Source organism: Ichthyophthirius multifiliis (genome assembly GCF_000220395.1).
Source record: "Ichthyophthirius multifiliis unplaced genomic scaffold scaff_1120509250855, whole genome shotgun sequence".
In the NCBI taxonomy this organism is placed as follows: domain Eukaryota; phylum Ciliophora; class Oligohymenophorea; order Hymenostomatida; genus Ichthyophthirius; species Ichthyophthirius multifiliis.
This window is the reverse complement of record NW_004086434.1, coordinates 113,416-132,649: the sequence shown is the minus strand read 5'-3', so window position 1 is coordinate 132,649 and position 19,234 is coordinate 113,416. Positions and strand designations below refer to the sequence as shown.

At 16.1% G+C, this 19,234-nt stretch overlaps 4 protein-coding genes across 4 annotated transcripts, besides 33 other annotated features; 2 read left to right on the top strand and 2 right to left on the bottom strand. All coding sequences in view use genetic code 6, as the record gives it.

The window, feature by feature from the left end:
• Nucleotides 1–1,207: 1,207 nt before the first annotated feature.
• Nucleotides 1,208–1,250: a microsatellite.
• Nucleotides 1,218–1,255: a microsatellite.
• Nucleotides 1,222–1,273: a microsatellite.
• Nucleotides 1,274–1,395: 122 nt separating this feature from the next.
• On the top strand, nucleotides 1,396–2,931 carry IMG5_102670 (nucleotide-sugar transporter, putative; the record flags this gene model as incomplete). The annotated part of the gene is made up of 5 exons (XM_004035205.1): nucleotides 1,396–1,477; nucleotides 1,546–1,991; nucleotides 2,039–2,327; nucleotides 2,370–2,666; nucleotides 2,710–2,931. 5 exons carry the CDS (start codon nucleotides 1,396–1,398, stop codon nucleotides 2,799–2,801), a joined length of 1,206 nt encoding a protein of 401 aa, XP_004035253.1. The 3' UTR covers nucleotides 2,802–2,931.
• Nucleotides 1,996–2,036: a microsatellite.
• Nucleotides 2,831–2,863: a microsatellite.
• Nucleotides 2,858–2,908: a microsatellite.
• A 753-nt stretch (nucleotides 2,932–3,684) lies between the features above and the next one.
• IMG5_102660 (hypothetical protein) lies at nucleotides 3,685–7,838 on the bottom strand (the record flags this gene model as incomplete). Its single annotated transcript, XM_004035204.1, has 7 exons — nucleotides 7,452–7,838; nucleotides 6,221–6,302; nucleotides 5,447–6,040; nucleotides 4,935–4,970; nucleotides 4,028–4,074; nucleotides 3,795–3,817; nucleotides 3,685–3,688 (listed from the first exon to the last, which is right to left on the bottom strand). The coding sequence occupies exons 1-7, from the start codon at nucleotides 7,629–7,631 to the stop codon at nucleotides 3,685–3,687; spliced, it is 966 nt and encodes a 321-aa protein (XP_004035252.1). The 5' UTR covers nucleotides 7,632–7,838.
• Nucleotides 3,722–3,787: a microsatellite.
• Nucleotides 3,910–3,947: a microsatellite.
• Nucleotides 3,918–3,971: a microsatellite.
• Nucleotides 4,093–4,126: a microsatellite.
• Nucleotides 5,618–5,929: a microsatellite.
• A 781-nt stretch (nucleotides 7,839–8,619) lies between the features above and the next one.
• Nucleotides 8,620–8,652: a microsatellite.
• On the top strand, nucleotides 8,652–12,005 carry IMG5_102650 (hypothetical protein; the record flags this gene model as incomplete). The annotated part of the gene is made up of 11 exons (XM_004035203.1): nucleotides 8,652–8,667; nucleotides 8,717–8,770; nucleotides 8,833–8,879; nucleotides 8,959–9,091; nucleotides 9,155–9,291; nucleotides 10,727–10,773; nucleotides 11,051–11,119; nucleotides 11,174–11,257; nucleotides 11,298–11,396; nucleotides 11,448–11,607; nucleotides 11,661–12,005. The coding sequence occupies 11 exons, from the start codon at nucleotides 8,652–8,654 to the stop codon at nucleotides 12,003–12,005; spliced, it is 1,191 nt and encodes a 396-aa protein (XP_004035251.1).
• Nucleotides 10,404–10,453: a microsatellite.
• Nucleotides 10,775–10,820: a microsatellite.
• Nucleotides 11,610–11,655: a microsatellite.
• A 401-nt stretch (nucleotides 12,006–12,406) lies between the features above and the next one.
• On the bottom strand, nucleotides 12,407–19,113 carry IMG5_102640 (hypothetical protein; the record flags this gene model as incomplete). Its single annotated transcript, XM_004035202.1, has 7 exons — nucleotides 12,407–13,394; nucleotides 13,450–13,540; nucleotides 13,614–13,890; nucleotides 13,935–15,444; nucleotides 16,823–17,212; nucleotides 17,953–18,440; nucleotides 18,622–19,113. The coding sequence occupies 7 exons, from the start codon at nucleotides 19,111–19,113 to the stop codon at nucleotides 12,407–12,409; spliced, it is 4,236 nt and encodes a 1,411-aa protein (XP_004035250.1).
• Nucleotides 14,213–14,246: a microsatellite.
• Nucleotides 15,152–15,217: a microsatellite.
• Nucleotides 15,245–15,353: a microsatellite.
• Nucleotides 15,246–15,374: a microsatellite.
• Nucleotides 15,249–15,388: a microsatellite.
• Nucleotides 15,270–15,339: a microsatellite.
• Nucleotides 15,355–15,400: a microsatellite.
• Nucleotides 15,559–15,698: a microsatellite.
• Nucleotides 15,807–16,139: a microsatellite.
• Nucleotides 16,402–16,440: a microsatellite.
• Nucleotides 16,815–16,887: a microsatellite.
• Nucleotides 16,924–16,964: a microsatellite.
• Nucleotides 17,008–17,084: a microsatellite.
• Nucleotides 17,026–17,093: a microsatellite.
• Nucleotides 17,029–17,094: a microsatellite.
• Nucleotides 17,058–17,090: a microsatellite.
• Nucleotides 17,160–17,210: a microsatellite.
• Nucleotides 17,666–17,700: a microsatellite.
• Nucleotides 19,114–19,234: the final 121 nt, after the last annotated feature.

Sequence of the window (19,234 nt, the reverse complement as noted above, 5' to 3'; positions counted from 1 at the left end):
AAAAATTAAATGAAATCATATTTGGATTCTTTTTTTTAAAAAAATAAATAGAATAGTTTTTTTCAATAGAAATTATTTAATATTGATATTAAAAATCAAAACTATTTTTAGTTATTTATATTTATTTAAAAAAGAAAACTTTAGGTATATAATAAATCAATCAATCTAACAAATTTGTTCCCAAAAATAATATGCATAAAAACATATTCATAAATTATTTATTTATTATTTGTAAATTTTAATTTTATTTTTATTTTTTTTATAAATATTCTATTGAAGGTTTTATGATATTTAATTACTTAAACTTATAACATTTAAGTTTTTTAGATGCATTTTTAGTTGTAGAATATGTCCAAAAATACAATTTCGAAATATAATTTCGCTTTTCAATCCAAAATTACTTCAATTGTTTTACAAAACTGGAATTTTATCCTTTTAATAAGCCCTTTTTCCTACATGCATTTCATTTAACAATAATAAGACAGATTATTATTATAAATGAATTAAATCTATCTAAATAATCTTTTGAATTAAATTTCTAAACTTTTTTTTATTCTTCCAATAATTTTTTCTTTATAATCATATTCCCTAAAAATCTTTTTTTATATATAAAAATCAAATAAATATATATATATATATGTAAAACTTTAGCCCTTTTATGAAAATCAAAATGCACATATTCTATTCCTTTAATACCATATAAATTAATTTCGAATTTTTCAGGGAAAATTTATTCTTCTTAATAATAAACAAAATTAATTAAAAATTTATAAATATAAAATATAAAAAATAAAGTATATTATTATTATAAAATCTAGATTAAAATATAAAAAATTATGTTATATAAATAATACATGTTAATTTTAAATTTTATATATATATATTAAATATTTTTATTTTTTTTAATAATTATATTTATTATTTTGTATTGTTTTATTTAAAAGAAAAAGAAATAAAAATAAAATTAATAGTTAATAGTTAAAAATAATATAAAAAAATTACAATATTAATTCTTTATTAAAAATATTTAAAGTTTATTTTATTTAATCTTATTTTTTTAATAATTTTATTATATTTACAAATTATATAGTTAAAATAACTAATATAATTTATTAATACTGTTACAATACAAAAATAAGCGTATTTTAAAATTATTCATTTAAAATATTTATATAATACGATAATATAATTCTTTTATAATTAAAATAAAAATTAATTATTTAAACAAAACAAAAATATTTAAACAAAAAAAAAAAAACTATTTAAATAAAAATCTTCTATAAATATAAATAAAAGGTAATAGATATATTAGATTAACTTAATTTTGTAATATAATAAATACTAAAAATAAGTAATTTTTTATAAATATATATTCAACTATAATAAAAAAAAAAGATGTAATAAAGTTAGGCATCAAAAGGATTTATATATTTCCTCTTAATTTGTATGATTTTAGCAGGCGCATCAAATACCATAGGTATTATATTTACATTTTATTTTATTTTATTTAAAAAAAAAAAAACACAATAATAATAACAAAAATAGTCTATAAATTATAAAACTCATCTACTCTTAATGGTAAAGCATTTTATCATCCCTTCATGTAAGCCGTGACAATGTTTGTAGGTGAATTTTCGTGCATATTTTTATTTTTATGGTTCAAAACTTTCAAAAAAGACTAATATGAATAAGAAGTACTAGAAGCCAAAGCAAATTAACTAGAAACTAAAATGAATTATTTCTGGTTAATAATTCCTGCTGCAGCTGATTTTTTCACTTCCAATCTTTAATACATAGCCTTAAATTTCATTAATCCTTCTATATATTAAATGTTAAGAGGAGGAGTTATATTAGTAACTACATTATTCACTATATTTTTCCTAAAAAAAAAACTCCAACTATTCAATTACATAGGCTGTTCTTTAGCTGTAATAGGAGTAGGAATTGTAGGTTTATCCAATCTAGTTTTTAAAAACAGTAATGATCAAAAAGTGAAAAAAATAAAATAAAATAAAAATTAAAATATTAATAAAAAAAGGATACTTCAAAAGCAGCAGTTGCAATGGGTTTAATTTTAATTTCTTTAATTACAAACGGGATTCTATTTGTTTCTGAAGAAAAGCTTTTCAGTAAATATTATTTACATCCATTCTAAGTTGTTGGAACAGAAGGTTTCTGGGGATTAGTTATATACGCAATTGCTTTACCGGCTTTATCTTATGCCAAATGTAGTTTACCTACAGATGCTTGCGTTAATGTAGGTACAGATCAAAGCCCAGATTATAGATACGAATATCCAGGATTATATTTTGAACAATTTGCTAGTGGTAATAATTTTTTAATGAAAATTAAATTATAAATAAATATAGGTATTCTTGGATTCTGGATTATTTTAGGTGTTTTCACAATTGCAGCTTTTAATGTTTGTGGTGTAAATATTACTAAACATGTATCTTCTTTAGCTAGATCTGTAGTAGATGTTTCCAGAACAGTAATTGTGTGGATTTTTGGTATTATTTTGACTGTAAGTAGCTCAAATCCGAATTATTAATGGGAAAATCTAAATGCAGGAGCTATTGTAGTAGAAGCTATTGGCTTTGTTATACTTGTAGTTGGAAATTGCATTTATAACAAAATTATTATTCTTCCTTTCGCAAGACCTAAAGGTATATATATATATATTTATTAGATATATTTATATATATATAGATGAAAATCAAATGCTTTTAGATAATGCTTAAAAATAAGTTTCTTTATAAGTAGAAACTTCGAAATCGAAAAGTGAATCTTTCCATAATTGAATAAAAATAATATTAATAATAATAATAAATTTTATATACATATTTTTATATATTATTTTTATTTTTTAAATAAATCGATTTTTTTTTTCAATTAATATATTTTTTTTATTTATTACTTTTAATTTATTATTATAATTGAAAATTTTATTTTAAAGATTAAAATATATAAATTTTTGAAAAGAATAATTAATTAAAATTTTTAGTATTAATATTTTGTTTTAATTAACTATGAAAACAAATTATTTTTATTTATAATTATGAATAATTTTAAAAAAAAAATAAAAAAAAACATTGAAATAAATAAGTTTAAATTAAATAAATGGTAGAATAATAAAAAATTATATTAATAAATATATTTTTAAATAATTTTATTATAAATTAAATAATATTATTTAATTTTATCATAAAAAAATTTTCATTTTTTCAGAATTTATTGTTGTTATAATTTATTTATTATTCTTTTATCTTTAATTTTCCTAAACTTTATAATACTTATTTATTATTTTTATTAATTTACTAAATATCTTATTATTTTTTAGATTCTTTTTAAAGAAAATAATTTTAAAGGGTTTAAAATTAAAATTAATTTTAAGATTAAAACAATGGAGTTAATTTATCGAATTTATTATTAATTTTTACAGGTAAATTTAATGAATCAAAAATATATTTATTATTATTTCCTATATATTAAGATTGAATAGATGTATTATTTTATTTTTCTTTTTTAAAAAAAATATTATTTTATACAAGCTGATCGATTTTTCCTTAACTTTAAATTAATTATAAAGTTTTTTATTAAATTTTTTATAATTTAATATTAGATAAATAAAATTTGTTATATTATCCTTATTTAATTTAGGAAGATTATATATCTTAATTATATTCAACTATTTATAAAAATAAAATTTATATATGTGTGAATATATATATATATATAAATATATAAATATATATATATATATAATTTATATATTATATATTTATATTAAATACTTTTTCTTAATTTACTTATAACTCTTTCAATAGATAAATATTTTTTTATTTCTTCATTATTTTAATTTTCATAATTAGCATAATATTTCTTTTATTATTTTTATTGAGTTAAATTTTTTAAACTATTTTATTTTATATACTTTTTATTTTAATTTTTTATATTATTATATTTTAATTCTTAAAATTCCTTTATTTAAAATTCTATTAATAAAAAATAATATGATATAAAATACTTCTTCAGTGACATTATTTTATTAAAATTAAAGATTATTTGATTAATCTAATAAATTTATGTTAAATTAGTTTTTATTTTTATTATTTTTATTATTATTTTAAATATTTATCTTTTTATAATCCTATTTTTTTTCCGCTAATTTACAAATCATATTTATATAGTTTGCATCATTATTGTTACGTTCATTATCATTTAATTTTTTAATTTTTTTATTCTAAGGTATATCTTCTGTTATAGGACATGATAATTCGTTTTATTCGTCGTAATAATCGTTAATTTTTTTAATTAATCCATTAAAATAATAATCGTAAGATTTTTAATAATCAATAAATTTATTTGTAGTTATATCATTATTTTTTTAATCATTTCCTTTTCAATTTAATTTTTTTTTTTTCTATATTTTTTTTTGCTTACTTATTTTTATTCTATTATTTAATAATATGAAAAATTGTTTATATTTTTCAAATATTTATTTTAAGGTTTTTGAATATAAATATAAGGATTAATCTTTTAAAATATAGATTTTTTTTATTGATTCTATAGCCCCTTAATCTGGATTTTATCTATTTTTCGTATACAGATTATACAAATATTTTTAAATTCTTTTCTTTCCTTAAAAAAGAGTTAAGAAAATATCCTTTTTATTTTATTATAATTGTTTATTATGTTTTAATATATTAAAATTTTTATATATTATTTCTTATATTTTTTTACATTTCTTATTTCATTTGCAAATACTTTTGCCTTTTTAATATTTTTTTCCGAAAATATATCAATAAAAATGCTTTTTAATTCTGATTTTGTTATAGGCATAAAATTTTCTTATTCTTAAATTTTTTCTATTTATGTATTTATTGTTTTTATTTTTTTTATTTAATATTAAATATTATATAAATAAAAATTACAGTTATCAGAAATACTAGAAAATCGTCTTTCATTTTCTTTTTTTTATTTTGAATTTAATAAAATAAACTTAAACAATAAATATATAAAATATTTATAAATACCAAGATTTAAAGACTAATTAGTTGTAGGAATACTTCCATATTTATTATATAAAGAAGGATTATCTTTTAAAGCAATAACTCCTTTTCTTAATGCATACAAAAAAGATTTTAGTTAAGTAGTAAAATCATTCATTTCATTATCAACTAAAATTTCATTAACAAAGCTATTAATATTTTGAATTGTTTCCTAATATCTTAGTTTTTTTTTAAAAAAAAACGATATTATTTTTTTAATTTTATACCTGTATAAAGTTTCTATAATCTTAAAAAATATTCCAAAACAAAAATTATGAAATTGTTCGATTTTTTCTTTTAATTATTATATATCTAATTAGTTATTTTCATCTAGATATATCTTCATTTAATTAATTGTCCCTTTATCGATATTTAAATCTTCTTAAAATTTTTACTCGTCTTATTCATAGCTTTCTATTTAGTTGCTTTCATTATTGATTTATACAATATTTTTAATGAAATCATTATTATTTTCTTATTCTTTTAGAGTATCTTCACTTTGTATTTCCAAAATTTTATTATAATTTTCAAATTTAACATTCTTTTTCTAAACTTTTGTTTCGTTATTTTCTTCATTATTTTCTTCATTTTTTTCTTCATTTTTCTCTTCATTTTTTCTTCATTTTTTTCTTCGATTTTTTCTTCATTTTTCTCTTCGATTTTTTCTTCATTTTTCTCTTAATTTTTTTCTTCCATTTATTCTTCATTTTATTATTCATTTTTTTCTTCATTATTTTCTTCATTATTTTCTTCATTTTTTTCTTCGATTTTTTCTTCATTTTTTTCTTCATTTTTCTCTTCATTTTTTTCTTCATTTTTTTCTTCATTATTTTCTTCATTATTTTCTTCGATTTTTTCTTCATTTTTTTCTTAATTTTATTGATTATTTTCTTTAATTTTTCCTTCATTATCAATTTCATTATTTTCATATTTTTATTCTTTAACAAACTATTAATTACATTTCTAATGGTTTTATTCAATATTCTATTCTTATTAATAAATATTTTAATTTTTTTCGTCTTCTTAATTTAAATCAGAAAATAATTTTTGTTATTATTAATAACTATTTTAACTTTTAATATCATTATTCTAAGTATTATTTTAATTATATTTATTATTATCTTAATAATCTTATTTCTAATTAAATAAGCTTGATTGTTTCTAATTACTTTAAAGCCAATTTAAAAATCCTGAATCATTTTTAATAAAATCTCCAATTCCAGAAGATTCACATTCATAAATAATATACTCCTTTTATTAAAAATTTCCTTATTTATTTCTAAAAGTAATCTAAGGTGATAAATCTTAGCAAAAAAATTCTTAATTTTTTAATTAAAGAATATCTTTTTATTAAATAATACATTTTTTTTCAATTTTTTCCATTTATTGTAATTCAAGTTATTTTTAATTTTTTTCAATGATCAATTCCTAATATCTTTTATGCAAACTTAAAGACAAAACATTTAACTCATTTAATTTTTCGAATAATTTATTCACTAAAGCATCAGGTCCTTAAACATTTTATTAATAAAAGTTATTAATTCTATATAAAAGTTAATTTCTATTTATTTCTAAATCATTATTTGGAATTTATTATGTAGTTTTTTATTTTTAATCTCGGATATTTGTTCTTGATAAATTAATTTAAATCTAACTTATGTTTGTTAAACTGTTTTACAATTCAATATTTGATTCATTTCTTTTCATAAAGCTTTAATTAAATTCTTATTATTCATTTTTTAATACTAATTCAATATTTTATTATATTTATTATTCATTTTTATTATTTAAAAATATACTAATTTATATATTTATATTTTTTTATTTTTAATATTTTTTATAAATAAATTTTTACTATTCAAGTTTTTCTATTGTATCTATATATGTTTCGATTTATTTTGATTCAAATAATTTATTTATAAATTCTTATTCTATTTATTCAAGTTTTTATATTTGTATTAATTATTATTATTTTATATTTTAATTTCTCTTTCATATTTAAAAATATATATATGTATATATATATATTTATTTATACATCAATTTATATTAAACATTAAGTTAACTCATTTTACATTTATTTAGTTTATTTTATAATATCGCTCTTAATTTAATTTTTTTTAAAATCTTACATAAACTAGATTAAGCAGAATTTTATAATTCTTCTTAATATATTTATGTTTTTTAAATTGCATAGTTCTATTTATATATATATATATATTATAACTTTTTAATTAAAAAATTTATAAAACTTTTTTTTAAAAGGCTTTAGTTTCTCGAAGTTTAATATTTGAAAATTTTTTATCAAAAATAATTTATAATTTTTCCAAATTATTTTTATTTTTTTCAATTTTTTCCTTTATAAAAAAATAATATCTTTATATAATCTAAGTTTTTTACAATAGAATATTTGATTTCTTCTATTTTTTGAATTAGTTAATCTTAAGTATCTTAATGGATATTAACCATATCATCTACCCTCATTTAATTATATTAAATTCCATCCAATACTTCATATACACCATTAGGATTAAAAAATTATTTTGATGATATATAAGTTACATTTAAATCTTTCTTCATTTTATATAATGAGCCTTTATAAATTAGAGAATCATTATTAAAATTGCTTAATTTATTTAAATTTGTTAAAAAGCTTTTTTAAGTTGTTATATTGTTTTCGATTTCTGATTATTCCTATATTCTCTAAGCCTTATAATTTAAAGTTTATAATTATTATTATTTTGAGATGTTTTATTTTATTAAAAAATCAAATTCTATTTTTAACTTTAAAATATTTTTCTTTTTCAAATAAATAATTTTTTAATATATATATATATATATTATTTTTTAATACTCCATTTTAAAATTTTGTTTAATTTTAAGTACATAATATATTATTATTTTATTAAAGTTCGAATTCTTAAAGTAATAATTATTCTTTTTCATTTTATAAAATTAAATTTTCTTATTTAACTTTTATCTAATTTATTTGATTTGAATCATTAAGCCTTATCATTTAGTTTTTTTTTTAATTTAATCTTTGTCAAATTATTTTATTTATTTATTTTAAATATAAATTTTTTATTATTATTATTATATTTTTATTTGTGAAAAAAATTATATTAAACTAATTTATTTTAATCATTTATTAATTTTATTGTTATTAATAATAAATAATATAACAATTTTTTAAGTTTTATTTAATAAATTTTTTATATTTGTTTATTATTATTTTTTTAAATTGTAAATATTAAAACTTTTTAAATTAAAATACATTTAAAAATAATTAAAAAGTATTCTATTTTTTTAATTGTAATATTTTTTAAGTATTTTAAAAAATAATTTTAACATTTAATCATGTTAAATATTATATAGGATTGTATAATATAAATTCATATATTTCAAAAATCTTCGTAGTTTATATAAAAATTAATTTATTAAATTATAAATTCAAAAAAATTAAAAAAATAAAATCTCAAACAATTAGAATTGATTAAATATATTTAAATTAAAAATATTTTATTTTTATAATACTCTTTTGCAATATTTTTATATCTAAAAAAAATACAAATAAATATTATAAAAAATAAAATATTTAAAATGAGTGAAATAAAAGGTAAATATTATTAATTTAGTTTTAATTTAAAATAAAATTATAAAAATAGCCATTATAAATCTTACTGTATTTGCAGGAATTGCAAAACCAAATCCAAAAATGGGTTAGCAAACAATTAACAAAATTACTTACTGAATTTTTAAAATTAATTAATAAAAAATAAAGGTTAATCATTGGGTCCTTTAGGCATAAATATGATGTTTTTTTGTAAAGTAAGATAAAAATAAAGAGAACAAATATTTATAAAATTTTAATAAAAAAAAAACATTATTAAAAAAATTAATATAAAAGGACTTTAATGCTGCGACTGCTCACATAAGATCTGATATTCCCCTAAGAGTATAATTAGCAGCATATGTAGATAGAAGTTATAATTATATAATAAAGCCGCCACCAACATCTTGGTTAATTAAAAAGATATTGAGTATTAAATAATTTTAGATGTTAAAAGTTCAATTAAATAATTTTTTTTTTATAAAATATATAGACAAAGATAAACTTACATAATACACAGGACATCTTACTACAGATGAAGTAGATGTTAGATATGTATATGAAATTGCAAAAATAAAGAAAGAAATGGATTTCGATTTCCGTAATACTTCATTAGAAAATATTTGCAAAGTACTCTTAAATAAAATTATATTTTTTTAAAAAAATAAATAAGTGTATTGTTGGATAATGTGGTAGTATGGGAATCAATGTAGGAATTGTAAATGAAAAACCAAAACCATTTAATCCTAAAATAAAAGCCTGAAAAAATTATTATTTAAATATAAAAACATTAAAAAATAATGTATTTTGCTATATTTTTTTTAATACAAATTATATAATATTTTATTTTAATTTTAGAATGTATTTAAAATCATTTTTTTAATTTTTTTTTTTAATAAAGAAAATATTTGATTCTATAATTTATATTAAAATATGATTTTTATTTTAAGCAAATTTAAATAAAATTCAATTTTTCAATTTTTAAAAAAAAATGAGTGATATATTTGATGATTTATTTTCTAAAAAAAACTAGTTTTTAAAAAAAATATAATAAACTGAGAGAACACCTTCAAAATCTCCTATTAGAAACAATACTTCTAATGCTAATTCTATATAAAAAAAGTTAAATGAGACAGATAATAAATAAAAAATATTCTCATCTTTTGATAAGTATTTAAAGCAAAGATAAGAAGATGCTATATAATAATTCATAATAAATTATCAAAATGACTTATATTGTATTTTATAAGTTGATCCTTAATCATCCACAGATTAAATTAAATAAAAATTTAAATAATTAAGCTTAAAATACCATCCAGATAAATTATTCCAATAAAATAAAATTATTGATTAAAATGATATTTATGAAAAATTCAATTAAATAAGAAATGCTTATAATATATTAAGTAATTAAAATTTAAGATAAATATATGATGAATAAGGATATTAAGCTGTTCTCGATTACTAAAATCTACTTTATTGAAAAAATAATATATATATTGTTTATATTTATTTACTATTATAATTGAAATTTATCATGATAATAAATTAGTAATATATATTTATTTTGGTTTTCTTTTGTATTATTTTATATTAAGAAACTATTATAAAATAAATTTTTTGATTTTGTTATTATTAATATATAATATATTTTTATTAGATCATCTATTATATATTTTATTTAATTATTATAAATATATTGTATTTTGATTTATTTATTTTTAATAATTATTTCATTTTTTTTTTTTTTAAATTATAAAATTAGTTTTTAATAATAACAATTTTTTTTAAAAAAAAATATATATCAACTTTGTATTTAGAATTATTTTAAAATTAATATAATATTTTCAATTTTCTTAAAAAAAAAAAAAATTATAAAAAATAAATAACTAATTTATAGTAATTAATTTAAGAATTATATTCTATATTTTAAATTTTTTATTTCTTTTCTAAGCAAAAAACACATTAATATAAATTAAAATATATACTTGTTTTTATTTAAAAAATTATTTTATTTAAACATATATACTTAAAAAAATTATTATATATATATATATATATAAAGAAATATGTTTGCTAATTTCTTAAAAAACATAAAAATACTCCATAAAAGTAAAATACAAACAAAATATATAAAAACAATAACAAATATAAAAATAATTAAAGCATCTATAATAAAAATAATTAAATAAATAGAATTATATTAATTTAAATATATAAATTTAATTTAGAAAAAACGTTACTTGGATTAACATCATCATTAGCTCTATATTATACTCTCTAATAATAAAATTAGGCAAAACTGCACTTATAATAAAATAACTTTTTAGATATAGGGTATTTAAAAAAAATAATAAAAATATTTATTAAAAAAAAATTAAATAAATAGAATTTAAGTTTTCCCTTGCCCAAATAACGAAAAAAACGGAGGAGAAGATTTTAATTTTACTGACAAGAAGTATTTATTACATAATAGTATTAACATTAACTTATAAACAAAACAAAAAATTAGTTTAATTGCAATAGCAGATGGTGTAGGTAAATGGGCAGAAAAAGGAATAGATCCTGCTGAATATAGTAGAGAATTAATAAAAAAGTTATCTAAATTTTAAAAATATTTATATATATAAAAATAGTGTTTAAAAGTTCTATTCATAAAATATTCTAAAATATATTTAAAATCCTAAAATTTTATTAATTCATGCAGCAAAAGAAACTAATGTAGTAGGTTCAAGGTAAAAAAATAAAAAATAATTAAAAAAATATAATAAGAAAATAAAAAATAGTACTCTATTGATATTAGCATTAGATAAATAAACTAATGTTTTAAAAAGTACATATATAGGTGATACTGGGTATCTTATTTTTAGATTAGATGAAAATAATATCCCTAAATTAATATATTAATTTAAGGAATAATAAAAGTCTTTTGATTTTCCTTATTAAGTATATTTTTATTTATAAATATTTATTAATATTTTTATTTATAAATATAATAGCTTGGAGGATAAGGATATGGGGATTTACCTAAAGAAGCTGTTGAATAAGAACATAAAATAATGCATAATGATATTATTGTAGCTGGTACTGATGGGTTATTTGATAATGTATATGTAAGAAATATTTAAAATGAAATTTCTTAATACTTATTATCTGAAAAAAACTTAGATGTTTAATCTTATGCAAGTTAATTGGGTAAGGAAGCTAAAAAATTATCTTTAACATGGCTTTATGAATCCCCTTTTGCTATTAAAGCTAAATTAGCTAATTAGATATATATGGGAGGTAAACTCGATGATATAACTGTGATTGTTGCTTAAGTTAAATTACACAATAATAAATGATTAAGTTTTTGTTATGTTTTTTTTTTTAAAAAAAAAAAATATAGAAAATAAAAACTAAATTAATCATATTTAAAAATTATGTTCATTTTTATTCTTTTAAGGACTATAAATATTAAAAGAATAATTATAAAAATGAATAATTGAAATAATTAAATATATTTTTTAATGTTTTGATAAATATTAAAAAAAAAAAAAAAATATTATTTTTAATTAAAAAAAAAAAAAATGATTATTTTCTAAATAATCTATATATTAAACACATATTTTTAAAATAATAAAATAAATAATTTTTTTTTTCTTATCATTAATTATATCTTCAAATTTAATTATCAGTTTTTTATTCATTTTAGTTTTTAAAATATTACTCTAATTCTTATTTAAGATATAATCCTTCATAATGATCATGTTATAATTATAAAACTATCTAAGAAAATAAACTTAAAAAAAAAAAAAAAAACTAAAAAAAGTACATTTATATATTAAAAAGCAATATCTTTTTAATTCTGATTATTAAAAATACTCGCCAACTTGAAATTTGCATCAATATTTTAACGATCCAATTCTACACATTTTTCGTAGTGTTTTTTGGCTTTTTCGAAATTCCCTCTTTCAAAAAATAATCCTCCAATATACCCTTACCATTCCTCATTATTTGGTTCTAAATCTAAAGCCTTTTCAAATTAAATAAAAGCTAATTCATGTTCTCCTAATATATAATAAGTATTTGCCAAATTATATATAGCCGAGGAATTATGAGGTTCAATATCTACAGTTTTCTAAAAGCATTCTAAAGCTTTTTCGAAATTCTGTACGATACAAAAGGCATTTCCTAAATTATATAAACAATCAGTTTTATCTGGTTTTATATCTATTGAATTTTTATAATGGGAAATAGCTTCATCTATTTCTCCCTTCATATAATAGCAATTACCAAGATTATATTCTATTTCTTCGTTTTGATCGATATTTGAAATTTCTTCATAATATTAAATTGCTAAATCGAAATTTTCTAATAAATAATAACAATTAGCCAAACCTACCTTACATTCCATATCTGTAGGATCGCATTCTAATGCTTTTTAGTAATATTTACAAGCTATCTATTCATTTGCATTTCTGTAAAATATTAATCCCATAGCTTTAAATGCCCCACTGAATCTTGGATTTATTTTAAGTGTCTATTTTAATTCTTCGCTAGCTTTTTTATATTCTTTTTTTTCTATATAGGCAAGTCCTAATTAATAATGAGCTTTTGAAAATTCAGGTTGAACTTGAATTATTTTTTTATAACATTCTATTGCACCATCCAAATCATTAAGCTTATTTTAAAATATTTTTCCCAATCTTAAATTTCCGACTATATTTTCTTAATCTAAGCTTACTGCTTCTCTTTAAATATTTTATATTTTTTTTTAAAAAATGAAATAAAATGTAATTTTTATACTTAAAATATTAAACTGCTTTATCATATTAACCTTATAAACTTAAAGATGTTGCATATTCAATTAATGCATTTACATTTTTAGGATCGATTTCTTTGTTTTTAATATATTTATTTTTTTAAAAATTGGTTTAAAATTATATAAATATATAATTTTTTTTTTTTACATAAGATTTTTTTAAATTATTCTGAAGCATTATAAATATCTTTTTTTTTCAAATAAAGCATTCCCAAAAATAAAATAGAATTAATATTTGGTAAACTATTAGGTAAAGAAATAGCCACTTAAGTAAACTATATAGACTTATCAATATCTCCTTTTTTCTCATAAGCTTTCCCTAATCCAATTAAGCAATCATAATCATTTTCATCAATAGACAAAGCTTTAGTAAGATGAAAAATGGCATCATCAATTCCATCTTCATTATTTAGTAATAAATAAGCCTAAAAAAAAAAAAGTTAATTTTTTTGTTTATATTTATAAATACTTTTCCTAACTTAACAGTAATTTCGAAATTATCAGGTTATAAAGACTATGCTTTTTATAAATTATTAATTCCCAACTTAATATCTCCATTTTTAATTTACATCCATCCCAATTTCAAATAAGGTAAAAAATTTTTCGTATTAACCTTAATAGCTTCTTCATAAGTTTTCTAAGCATGCGAAATATTTCCAATTTTATAAAAACATTTAGCGATTTTTAATAATATAAGTTATTATTAATCTGTTGTTTTGTAAACAATTTTAAAATGATATAAGGCTTATTCATAATTTTTCTCCAATTCAAATATTTCTCCTAAACCCATATTAACTTTATCGGATTTGAATTGTTTATTTATTTAAAAAACCTTCAAAAGGTACTGTTTAGCCCCTTAAATGTCCTAATTATCAAAACAGAATAACGCCAATCTATAATAAGCCTAATAATTAATAGGATCCTATTCTATGATTTGCAAGCATTGTTCGCCTGTCCATAAATGGAATTAAGATCCTAATTTATTAGTACTACTTTCATTATCTTGGCTAGTCTAATCATTTATATTATTATTTATTGATGGTTATTTTTCAATATTAATTTCATTTTAAACTTCTTATTCTAAATCCTTTTACATTTTTTAAGATAATTCGGTAATATTAGAGCTTTTTTATAAATTTGTAATTGAATTTTATTTTATTTCTTATTAGTCTATTTCGTTTTATGAATTTTCCTTGCACATTTTTTTTTCTTATTCTTCTTCCTCTTCAATTTATTTATTACTTTTAACTTAATTTTCATTATTTTACATAAATTATAAAGAATTTGATTTCTATTTATTTAATGGAGATTTTACTAACTTATTTATCAAAGTTTAATCTTCTTATTTATTATTCTCACTTTAGCTGCTTTCTTATTTAGTTTCTTTTAGAATAGATTATTATTCATTAACTTCTTAATTTTATTAAAAAAAATCTTATTAATGTAATTGATTTTGTTATAATTCAGGTTATTCTGAATATTCTAGTTATTTTTATTATTCTTATGGTTCTTAATTATCTATTTCTATATTTTCTTTCTTTTGTTCAACTTAATTATTTTAATATACTTCTTTTTCTTATTATTTTTATATACTTACTTGTATTTATTAAATATTCTCTTCTTATAGTTATGATTAACTATTACTTTTTTAGTTAATTTATTAATCAGATTATTACTATTATATTTATTCTTATTTTTTCTCTTCTAACTACAATTCTTATTTATTCTCTTCTACCTATAATTCTTATTTTTATTCTGATAATTACTTTTACTATTCACTTTATTTTTATTATTCTTTTTAGCTTTATTATTTTTCCTATTCTTATTCTTATTCTTATTATTATTATTCTTATTATTATTATTATTTTTATTCTATTTGTTATTATTCATCTTTGTATTCTTCTTATTTATTTTCTTTCTATTTTTATTTATTTTTTTCTTAACTTTAATCAAATTTTTCTTGTTATTATAATTGTTAACTTACTTATTCTTAACTTTATTCTAAAACTTTTTATTCTTATATTATTTATTGCTTTTATTCTTAAATTTATTATTCTTAGTTTTTTTATAAATTAAATGATTCATTATTTGATATTTTATTTTATTACTATTCTTAAATTATTTTTGTATCAGAATTTATATTTTATTGCTATTCTTAAATTACTTTTGCATCAGAATTTATATTTTATTACTATTCTTAAATTAATTTTGTATCAGAATTTATATTTTATTATTAAACTTATTAAATGTTATTTTAATTTTCAGAATCATTTATTTCTTTTTATTTTATATCTTAACTAATTTTGGTTTAATCAATGCTTTAAACTAAAAATTATATTTATTATTCTTATTAATCTTTTATGAGTACTTATTCTTATTAATCTTTTATGAGTACTTATTCTTATTAATTCTTTTATGAGTGCTTATTCTTATTAATCTTTTATGAGTACTTATTCTTATTAATCTTTTATGAGTACTTATTCTTATTAATCTTTTATGAGTACTTATTCTTATTAATCTTTTATGAGTGCTTATTCTTATTAATCTTTTATGAGAACTTATTCTTATTAATCTTTTATGAGTGCTTATTCTTATTAATTTTTTATGAGTACTTATTCTTATTAATTTTTTATGAGAACTTATTCTTATTAATCTTTTATGAGTGCTTATTCTTCTTTATTCGAAATTTCATTATTTTTTTTAATTACCTAGTCTAATTTTTTAGGGCTTTGTTCATCTTATTTAATAGTTTATAGTTATTATTTTGGACTTTATTAATTTTGTTATTATTTATTTTAATTTTTCACAACTTTTTATTAAATATTTTCTTATTATCTTTATTAATTTTATGTGATTTCAATATTTTATTATTCAGAATTTTTTAATTTATCTTTATTAATTTAATTATCTTAATCTTTCGTCTAGACCAAACTATTTTATTTTACTTTTTAATCATTTTATTATTAATTATTTTAATCTTAGCTTTATTCATTAATATTCTATTGTATTTTCTCTTGTTAATTTTCATCTTTTTATATGAAAATTTAATAATTTTGCTCCATTTTTTTTTTAGTTTAAACATCATCTTTATTATTTACTTCTTAAGTTTAATCGAAACTTATTTTTTTTATTTATTAAATTTAAACTTAGTTTTATAAAGGATCTTAATCTGTTTAAAATAATTCCTTGTTTTTTTTATTAGCTTGTTACATTTAATCTTCCTTCTCTAATTAAGAATCAACATCCATTTTTTATTCTTAAATTAATTTTTAAGAGCTATCTTATTACTATTTTTACTCTTATAATAATGTTTGATTCTAATGTTATTATTATTCTTATTTTTTTTGAAATTCTTACTATTTTTTGTATTCTTATTATTAATTTTATTCTAAAAGTTATTTTTATTCTAACTATTATATTTTTTATTGATTTTATTATTACTATTAATCTTATTATAGTTTTTGTTCCTATTATTATTTTTATTCGTGTTATTATTTTTATTCATAATGTTATTTTTATTTCTATATATATTCTAATTGATATTTTTATTCTTGTTATAATTATTATTATTTATATTCTTGTTTTTATAAATTTTATACTTGTTATTATTTATATTCTTATTATTATTTTAATTTTTAATTTTCTTAAATATTTGAAAGTGTTTATTTTTTTGGTTATTAATTTTCTGTTTATTTTTATTATTTTAATATTTAATGATATTTTTAATCTTTATTTATATTTTAATTTCTGTCATGTTTCTATATATCCAAATAACTAATATTTTCATGTTAATTTTTATAAATATAAAAACTTTTTTTATTATCATTTTAAAATATATTTTTATTTTGCATTAAATGAAATTCTTCTTTAAATTAATCATTTTTGTAAATTTCTTAATTTTATTCGTTTATGTTTATAGTTTAACTATAATGATTAAACTAATTATAATTATTATTATTTTTTTAATAAATAATATTTTATTTATTCCCCATTTAATATTTTAGAGTTTTTTTTTCCAAATCTTTTAAGAAAACTTTCTAATCATCTTTTTTTTAACTACTAAATTATTTTTAAGTTAAAAATTTTTAATCATTAACACTCTCTTACATATTAGAAGATAACCTTTATTTGTTTATTTATAAATTTTCGGGTTTGTCTTAAATATCAAATTATTAATCAGGCTAAAAGTTTTAAGTGTAATTATTTTTAATTAATTTTTATATTTATTAATTTTTTAATGTTTACTATAAACTTTATTATTCTTCATTTTGTTTATTTAAGCTTTTTTAATTATTACGTTTTTCTAAAAATCTATTCATTTTTTTCGTTTATAAATTATTCAAATTTTTCAATACGAATTTATTTTTTGTTTAATAAAAATCTTTTTCTGTATTCAAAACCTAATAACCATTTTATTTTTCTTATAATTTTAATAATTCATTTAAACTTTTTATTTTATTTTTTATCTCTTCTTTATTTTTAAGAACTTAATTAAATTTTTAAAACATCTAAAAAAAATAAAAAATTATAAATATAAATATTAAAAATTCACTTAATTATATGTATCTATAGCTTTATCATATTATTTTAATTATTAATATATTAAGGCAATATTTATGTATGCTAATTATAATAAAGGATCATCAATTTATAATTTAAGTTCGATAAATTTATAAAATGTTTCAAGAGATTATTAATAATTCTCCTGTTTATATAAAAAAATACCATTATTATAAATTGTTAATGGATTAGGATTTGGTTATCTAAGCATTTTTTAAAAATTTTCTTAAGCTTTTTTTTATTAGTTTCTTTCAGATAAAATTATACTTAAATTATTTGCTGCTTTTTCATCAAAAGGTGCATTTTTTAAATATTCTTCTAATATAGCTTTTGCTTAAGTAACTTTTTGACATTTTGTTAATAAATTAGTATAATTTATTATTGCTCCAGAAAAATAAGGATTTATTTTTATGGCCTTTAAAAAATATTTATAAATACAGATGATATATATTTATTTATTTTTTTAAAAAAATAATAATAAATAAAATAAATATATATGTAAAATAAAAACAAATATAATGAAATTTTATATTATTTAAATTTAATATTTTTTTTTTTATATTGATTTCATTTATTTTAAATTTAATAAATTATACTTTTTCATAATTTTACAAAGCGTTTTCATATTAATTTTGCTTTTCATAAGATATTGCTAAATTGAAATATATTCTTGTATCTTAAATATTATTCTTATAACATTATTCATAATAAGATATTGCTTTATCATATTATTTTATTTCATAATAAAATGTTCCTATATTAAACAAAGTTAATTAATTTGTTTTATCCAACTTTTTTTTTTTTTAAATTAAAATCATTTTTTTATTCTGTATTTTAGAATTTTCTTATAAAAAAAATAAAACCTTTAATGCTTCTTATAAAATTTATGAACATTGTTCTAATTTTTCTTCTATATTATTTTGTTCTTTATTTTTCAAAATTATTTATTTCCGTGTATATGCTAATAAGTTTAAAGACTCAATATTATTAACTTCTAACTTTAGTAATTCTTATAAAATTTATTCCTTTTTTTAAATATGTATTAATAAAAATATTATTTTAAATAATATATTTAACTGTCGCTTCATAATTATTATTGAGAATATTTTCTTTGGCATCATTAAATAATTTATGATATTATTATTCGCTGGTGTATTATTTTTCAAATTCTTTGAAAATTAATTTTTTAATAAATGAAAATTACCTTTA